Genomic DNA, 7840 nt, shown 5'->3' with positions numbered 1-7840 from the left:
TACTGACAGAAGTGCAGGTTACTCCAGGCAGCCACAAGCAGAGTGCTGAGGTGGATGGTGTTTTCTTCCTGTTAAGTGCATGCAGAATTCCCTTGCTGTGTTGATTGGTTCCTGGTTTTCATGGGACACTGATGGATTCTTGGATGTTATTTCTAAATAATAGAGAGGCTGGAAGGGCTGGCTTCAGTTTAGATTGCACCTGAGACATGGAGGTAGGAGAAGGGCTGGTGCTTCATTGCCAGACATGAGGAAGCACATGAGTTCTGCTGGCAAGAGAAGGTGATCTGACTGCGCTGGATTGGGATGGATTATAAAGCATCCTGCTCAGGGCTTGGATTCTACTAGGAATCACATCATCCACCTTTCTATCATGTTTTTGGCAGGTCTATAACCTGACTCAAGAGTTCTTCCAACGAGGTAAACCAGTCAATGCTGAGAGCCAGAACAGTGTGGGCGTCTTCACACGGGACGTCGTGCGCAAACGTGTCAAGGCCGACCCGGATGACACAGAGGCCGTCAAGAGGCTGAAACTAGCCATGATCCAGCAGTACCTGAAGGTATGTGTCCACGTGTCATTATTTTGTTTTAGTCAAGAGCAGGCAAATCCTGAACTTCAGGCACTTGGCTGTGCCTTGTCCAGCACTGGGGAATTGCTTTCTGTGGTCTCTTGAGGCTATTTGTGCTTATAGTGACAGCTTTTCCTCCTGAGGCAGATCCAGACAGTGGACTGCAAGGAATAATGGCTTTATTCTCTGTTGTTTTTTCTTCCTTACCTTAGACTTCCAGCTTTCTAATTAGAAGAGGCTTTCCTAGGCCTTGTTAAATTTTCTGGTGTGACTTAATGATTTCTTACCACCTGAAGCTACTTTATTGTCAGTAATATCTTATCTTGTGCCTTATATCTGCACCCTGTGATATCCTGCCTGAGTGTTTGTTAGCCCTTCTTCTTCTGTCTGTCTCTCAGAGACCAGAGGGGAGACATAACTTTGATAGTAGTAACTTACTGAAGAAGTCTCCAGAAAGCGTTTTGAAGGGAAAGCAATAAAATCCAAGGTAGGCTGTATAAAACCATGTCCTAATCATCTTTCCTCATGGCTTTCCTAGTTCTTTTTATCTCCATGATGCCTTGGCTAAATGAGTTCTCTGTAGGATGAGGACTTAATGCTGCATTGAGCATTTCACAAGTAAAGTATAACAGTCATTTCTGTTTCAATTAGAATGACTTAAAAGCTTCTGAAATGAGGCAGGGGAGGAAAGCAGCACTGTGTCATGTGGGGAAGTGTTCACTATTTACAGGTGGGAAGGTAAAACAAAGAGAAATAAAGACCTAAAGAGTCTCACAGGAAATCTGTGATAAAGCTGAGGTTTGAACCCTAGTGTCCTCAGCAAAAATGCTCTCACCCAAAAGCTTGTGTCATAGGGTGTCCCTACAGCTGCCACTTGAAGACTAGTTATTTGTTGTGTTAGCCTTGCAGCAGCACCTATGCAGACAGGGTTAGTCATTTGATACAGCTCTGGTTTTCCTGGTGGTTTCTTCTGTGGTTGCTACAGGTGGCCACAGCCAGAGCTTTTTCTGCAAGTTTTGAAAATCCCTTCTCATGTATAAATACCTGAGAACAACAAAGCTTCTCATACTTAAGGCTATCAGATGAGAGAATGGGGATTAACTGGTCTATGGCAAAGTATAGTCGTGGTAGTTGCTTGAATTTATTTTTTTTTTCCCCTGGCATTTTGCCTGCATGGTTGAAGGAATCAAACAGCCATCACTGTTTGTTAACTTCATAATGTGGAGTGTCCTGTTGGAGCACCCAGGCAGGATGAGCATCCTGTTACATGCCCTGGGGTGCAGGGTTTGTGTTGTGGGCCAGCAGCACTGACCCTGGGGGTGTGTTGGAGAGTGCTCACTCAACCATTGGATGGGGTGGAACCACACCACACTCAGAGGATGAATCTTCTTCAAGACTTGCCTGCTGGCAACGTGTCCCAGCAGTTGTGCTCACACTGTCTCCATTGGAGTCATTGGGCAGTGACCAAGATGGGGCAACCACTTGTTTGTCTGTATAGTCACAGCAGCAGCCTGTCAGCTGCTTGCTGCAACCTTGACTTGTTCACTTGACACTTTACCCCAGCGCAGAAATTCCTGCCCTGCACCAGGGCGCTCTGCAGGGAGAGGGTCTAGGCTCATCAGGCTTCCAAACACAGTAATTTAAGTATGAAAAGGCCTAGAAAATGGGTGAAAGGGTGAGACAAAGGCATTGTAATGTTCCCATTGCCTAAAATGCTTAAGGAATTACAGTGTGTGAGTGATTGTGACTCTGGTCGTTTGAAGATTTTAAGATCACAATGTCACATCAGGATTATCATTAGAGGCTTATCACAAGACAGGCCAAACATCCTGCCTTTGTTCCAGGGATTGTTGAAAGCTACAGCTATGCCTAATGCTCCTACAAACATTAACCAACAGGTCCTGAATCTAAAACTTTGGTAATCACATCAAGTGAATCAAACACATGCGTCTCACATCTTGGCATTTCCCTTTCCTATCTCCTTCAGTTCCTTCTGTGCTGGGTCCTCTCACCTCCAGCAGATTGTTAGCCTGCTGATTGCTGACTGACTGACAGTGTGCTGAAAGCTGCGGACAGCAGAAATAGCTGCCAAAAGTTTTTCGTGGCTCCTCATGGGAATATTTATTAACATTGGAACGAGCTTCTGATTACCATAGCTCCAGGTTCTGCTGTAGGAGCACCAAGCACCTGGTCCTTGGCCAGTGGAGTGGGTTTTAAAGAACAGAAAACAGTCAGAACTATAACCCAGAATTGTGCAGAAGCAAAGACACAATGGAATCACAGGTTCACAGAATGGTTTGGATTGGAAGGAATGTTAAAAGACCATCTAGTTCCAACCCCCTGCCATTGACATGGACACCTTCCACTAGACCAGACTGCTCCAAGCTCCATCCAGTCTGGCCTTAAACACTTCCAGGGATGGGGCAGCCACAGCTTCTCTGGGCAACCTGTGCCAGTGCCTCACCACCCTCACAGCCAAGAATGTTTTCCTAATACCTAATTCAACCTTCTTTCAGTTTAAAGCTGTCATCCCTTGTCCTATCACTCCAGGCCCTTGTCCAAAGTTCCTCTCCAGCTCTCTTGGAGCCCCTTTAGGTACAGGAAGGTGCTAGAAGGTCTTCATTGAGCCTTCTTTTCCCCAGGCTGGGCACTCCCAGCTCTCTCAGCCTTTTCACACAGCAGAGGTGTTCCAGCCCTCTGCTCTTTGAACTGATACAACTGTTGCCAATGCAACCAAAGCTGTTGCAGCTTGTTACCATGACAAAACGGTTTCTCTGTTTAGAAGGAAGGATAAGGATAGTTTTTTGTCAGATCCTATAGCCAAGCACTTCTTTACTAGGAAAAATAATGTGGCTTCAGAGTGGGATTCACGACTCCCATCTTGTGCAGCTACGCTGTGCTCTTGCCCTGTTGTGCTCTGGCAAAATGAGTTGCTCTGTGGCAATATTGCTTTTGTGTTGCTTTCCTTAGGTAGAGAGTTGTGAGAGCAGCTCCCATAGCATGGATGAAGTCTCGCTGAGTGAATTTGGGGAATGGACCGAAATTCCTGGGGCTCATCACATCATTCCTTGTGGTTTCATTAAAATCGTGGAGATTTTGGCTCGCTCCATTCCCAAGTCTGTGATTCAGCTCTGCAAGCCGGTCAAGTGCATCCACTGGAACCAGTCGGTCTGCAAGGAGATTGAGAGGGTGGCTGACCACAACAGTGATCTCCCTGAGGAGAACAAGGGCTCCAGTGTCTTCGTAGAGTGCGAGGACTGCGAGTTCATCCCAGCTGACCATGTCATTGTGACTGTGTCCCTGGGAGTCCTGAAGAAACGCCACGAGAGCCTGTTCCATCCCCGCTTGCCCGAGGAGAAGGTGATGGCCATTGAGAAACTAGGAATCAATACGACTGACAAGATCTTCCTGGAGTTTGAAGAGCCTTTCTGGAGCTCTGAATGCAACAGCATCCAGTTTGTCTGGGAAGACGAAGCAGAGAGCGAGAGCTTGACGTATCCCGAGGAGCTGTGGTATAAGAAGATCTGCAGCTTTGATGTACTGTACCCACCGGAGAGGTACGGCCATGTCCTCAGTGGCTGGATCTGTGGAGAAGAGGCTCTGATCATGGAGAAGTGTGATGATGAAACTGTGGCAGAAATCTGCACCGAAATGCTACGTAAATTTACAGGTCAGCCATGCTGTGGTGGGAATGGGAGTGTGGGGTTGGAGCGTTGAATAACCACAAGGAAGGAAACACTTTAAAGTAATTTTTAGTTGTTTGGCATTTTATGTCACTTCGAATGTGCTTCCAGCATACCTCCTGCTTGGGTGTGCCTGGAAGCTATTTATACAGAGGGGCTGATAACCAGCTCAGGAAGTGGTAGGCAGAAGTGCTTGAGGATTCCACATCCTCTGCTTTATTTAATCCCAAATAGCTCTTCAGCAGCTGAAGCTGTCAGACTCAGTACCTCTGAGGGCTGATGGAAAGCAGCATGTCTCTTTTGGAGCCAGAGAAGTTGAACCTATTTAGATCAGCTTGAGAGGTGGTTGAATAACATCTCTGACTTCCATTCAGTATCAGCTCTATGAAAATATCATCCACCTAAATGTAGAAAAATACATTGATCTTCAGATCAGTGATCTTGACCATTGATCTTGAGAAGTCCCATTTTCTGGAACCATCACTTAAACCTTCACAGATTTCATGTTTACTGAGCACACATCACTTTAAGGGCAGCAGTTGGACCAAGACAGCTCTAAGGTGTATTATACTGAGAGAATCCAGATGAAATCACCCAAAGTAATAACTTGAATTTGGGTTTAGTTTGCCCACAGTCACTTCTCTAGAGGTTGCACAGCTTCCCAAGGAAAGGGCTTTTTGTATCTGCAAAGAGATCCTCTGGAAGATGCTGTGCAAGTGCAGGTGTAAGGTAGTCACACTGAAAGAGATAGTGCTGGTCTCATTAGCCGTGCTGAAATAAGGATTTTGAATTTATACTTAATTATGAGCAATGAAGAGAGCGATATCCTTCAAGGTTAGATGTTGTTTATGCTATGCTAGACATGGGTCCTCTCGTTAAATGATTTCTATCTTCCTGCTAGCTCCTGTTAGCCAAATGTCAACACCCAGTGGGTTTCCAGCCTTACCTCTTATCCATGGACCTTCAAATACTAACTGGAGTAACTGGAGAGGTTTCACAACTGTAGCTCTCCTCTGTTCTTACATATATTTGCTACCAACAACATGAAGATCTAGAGAAAGGGCCCTGGAAGCTGAGGCCTGGATGAATAACTGGCTACTGCCAAAAGATATTTTAGGTTTTAGCAATCACAGGGTAGACTGTGGATTCAGAACCTCTAATGCAGTGTCCAAACCTGCATCCTTGTTCCAGCCACTGCCTCCTGAGCTGTTTGTTTCCAGGGGTGTTGGATGTCCCTGTGTTCTGTATTGTGTAATTACCTATGTGCTGTATTTCCCCCTGACCTCAGCAGCAACTGCTGATCTACACAAGCATAGCAGGAAGCTCTTCTTTCTAAAGTCAAGTTGTTCCAGTCTCCCAGAGAAGAGAGTTTGCAAACAAACCTTGTTTGTTGCAGCTTTTGTTGCTTAAGACCTCTTTATTTGTTCAAAACACCTCAATTCATCTCTGGGAATCTGGCTCTCTGGGGCTTTCTTAGTTTGGCATATGAGAGTATGGTCTCCCTCTCCGTCTTGGGCTCCTTCACTGTGTTTGTTTGCATGTGTTGGATGTTCCTCTGTTCCTCCCAGGATGAAAATATGTTGGCTCTGGCTCATGGGTATGTGCTGCAGTTGCTGTTCCAGCTGGTGCTGCACCTGGTCACTGTCCATCAGACTCTTCAGCAGTGTGAGCTCTGTCTCAGGCTCCTGCTAATCCCAGGGTGTCTATCCCTGGAGGATTCCAGACTGAATTTACCACGGCCATGCCCTGCAATGGAGTATTTTGTGCATCAGCTGAGAGGTGGCTCTCTCAGCTGCTCAAAACTGTGAGAAGGAAACCTGTTGTTGGAGCACCCATCACACAACATGACCTGTTCCACTTTCTGCCCCCAAAGACTTGTTAGTTTGTAGGAACCCTTTTCACAGATCTCTCATGATGGCTTGGCTAGGGGAGCTGGGTTTATCCTGTTCCTCTTGCTCTGTGTCCCCTTGCAGGTTCACAGAAGAAGCAGTACCTCAGAGCTGCTCTGGGCCGAGTGCCAGGTCGGCTGAAATAACAGAAGTGTACTCAGCTCTCTGTGCACCTCCTGTCTTCTCTGTTAATCTGTTCCATTGGGAGTGTGAGGGGGTTAGCCTGGCATCCTGCTGGCTGTGATCTACCTGTAGTCACTTCTGAACATGGCTGGACTCCTCTGGTCCAATTAGCACCACCAAGCCCAGCTTTTAAAGCCTTTCCCACCACCCAAGTTCATGTAAGTCAGCTAACCAAGTTAGGAAACTAGTCCTGCTCAGACCCTAAGCTCAGTGGAAAGACAAACTCTTCCGTAAGGCAGTTCAGGTCTTCCACACCTCACTTGGTGCTATGTGATGACATCTGAAGCAGCTTTTCTCTACTGAGTAAAGAAAGGGCCTTATATTGAGTTATGGAAGTAGGTAGTTTGAGCCTTATAATGTTCACTTTGCCTTTTGTGGCTTTCATGTTCTGGATATGAAATCCCCCATGCTCTGATTTCTTATCCTGCTATGAAGGAATTAATGCATTACCATGTAGGTTGCTGCCTTCAGCTGTGTTTTCCCAGTCCATTGCTCATTGAGGCCTTCAGAGTGTGTTATATCAGTCCTAAGTTAAATCCATTCCCTTAGACTCACACTGAGAATCTCTCTCTGAGAGGTGACCTTAGATTTCCTTGCAGGTTGGTGTTGTGGATTATCTGGCTTTGCTGTGAAAAGCTCTGAGGATTGTTCTAACCTAAGAACCATCGACAATTACTGCTTTTCACAACTGGATGGTGAAAAGCAGTGTCCTCCAAATCTGATTAAATAGAATACCTTTGAGCAATTAGGAGTCTTACTCTGCTTTGTTTGTTGGCTAAGCTCTGAGAGGTAGAAGCCAGAGGCAGTAGCTGCAGGCTTGCTCCCTGCTGAAAGGCTCACTTGAGCCTGTCAGGTTGTGGCTGGAGATGCCCTGACTTGGTCCTTCCTGTCCTCCAGTTACTTCTCTAGAGGGGAACAGATCTCTTTTAGGTTCTGCATCACATCTCCCAGCCCCAGATGGGTGTCTGGGGTACCCCAATGTCTCTCTGGTGGTTGTAGTCACTAGTATGTGGGTAGTACCACAAATCTCAGGTAGACAACTAAATTTTTTGTTCTCTAATTTAGTGAGTTGATTTTATGATAATCCCATGTCTCATAATCAGGCCCATAACGAATAAATCTCTAGCCACACTTCCCAGGAGCTGAATAAAGATGGAACTGTGTGAGACACATGGAGTTATCTCACATAGGTTCACAAGTGGAAATCTGTGACATAAAGATATGTGCCCTCCTATTTTAGTGAAGATCCTTTTTTAGCCATTTTATCTCTTCTTTCACAGTAGAAACTGAGAAGTTTCCTCATCTGTGTTGTTACTTTTATCTGTAGGCAAAGACATGCATTCACCCTATTTAAGAGGAGACTGAGGAAGTTCAGTTAAATATATTCCTTGAACAAGTGTGGCTGTCAGTCTTTGTATTTTCCATCTTGCAAACAACAGTTCAGGATCAGAGCTTGCTGACCTGCAACCAAAATCTTCCACTCTTCCTGCAGCAGAACTGAAGGCCTCCTGATTTTTCT

General features: G+C 45.8%; 1 protein-coding gene across 4 annotated transcripts in view; it reads left to right on the top strand.

Annotated features, from left to right (window-relative positions):
• The window catches only part of SMOX (spermine oxidase), a 25224-nt gene that overhangs the window by 12382 nt on the left and 5002 nt on the right, over window positions 1–7840 (top strand). For 2 of the 4 annotated variants that reach the window (XM_009084788.1, XM_009084787.1), the window contains exons 3-4: window positions 384–557; window positions 3537–4236. The exons of 1 other annotated variant lie outside the window; for it this stretch is intronic. In XM_009084788.1, coding sequence (XP_009083036.1) covers window positions 384–557; window positions 3537–4236 — 874 coding nt within the window. The remainder of the gene's footprint in view (window positions 1–383; window positions 558–3536; window positions 4237–7840) is intronic. One more of the 4 variants, XM_009084789.1, reaches the window with a different exon arrangement.

The sequence above is a fragment of the Acanthisitta chloris genome, unplaced genomic scaffold, assembly GCF_000695815.1.
Source record: "Acanthisitta chloris isolate BGI_N310 unplaced genomic scaffold, ASM69581v1 scaffold7151, whole genome shotgun sequence".
NCBI classification, from domain to species: Eukaryota; Metazoa; Chordata; class Aves; order Passeriformes; family Acanthisittidae; genus Acanthisitta; species Acanthisitta chloris.
The sequence above is the reverse complement of the archived record's forward strand: the minus strand, read 5'-3'. Positions and strand labels throughout refer to the sequence as shown.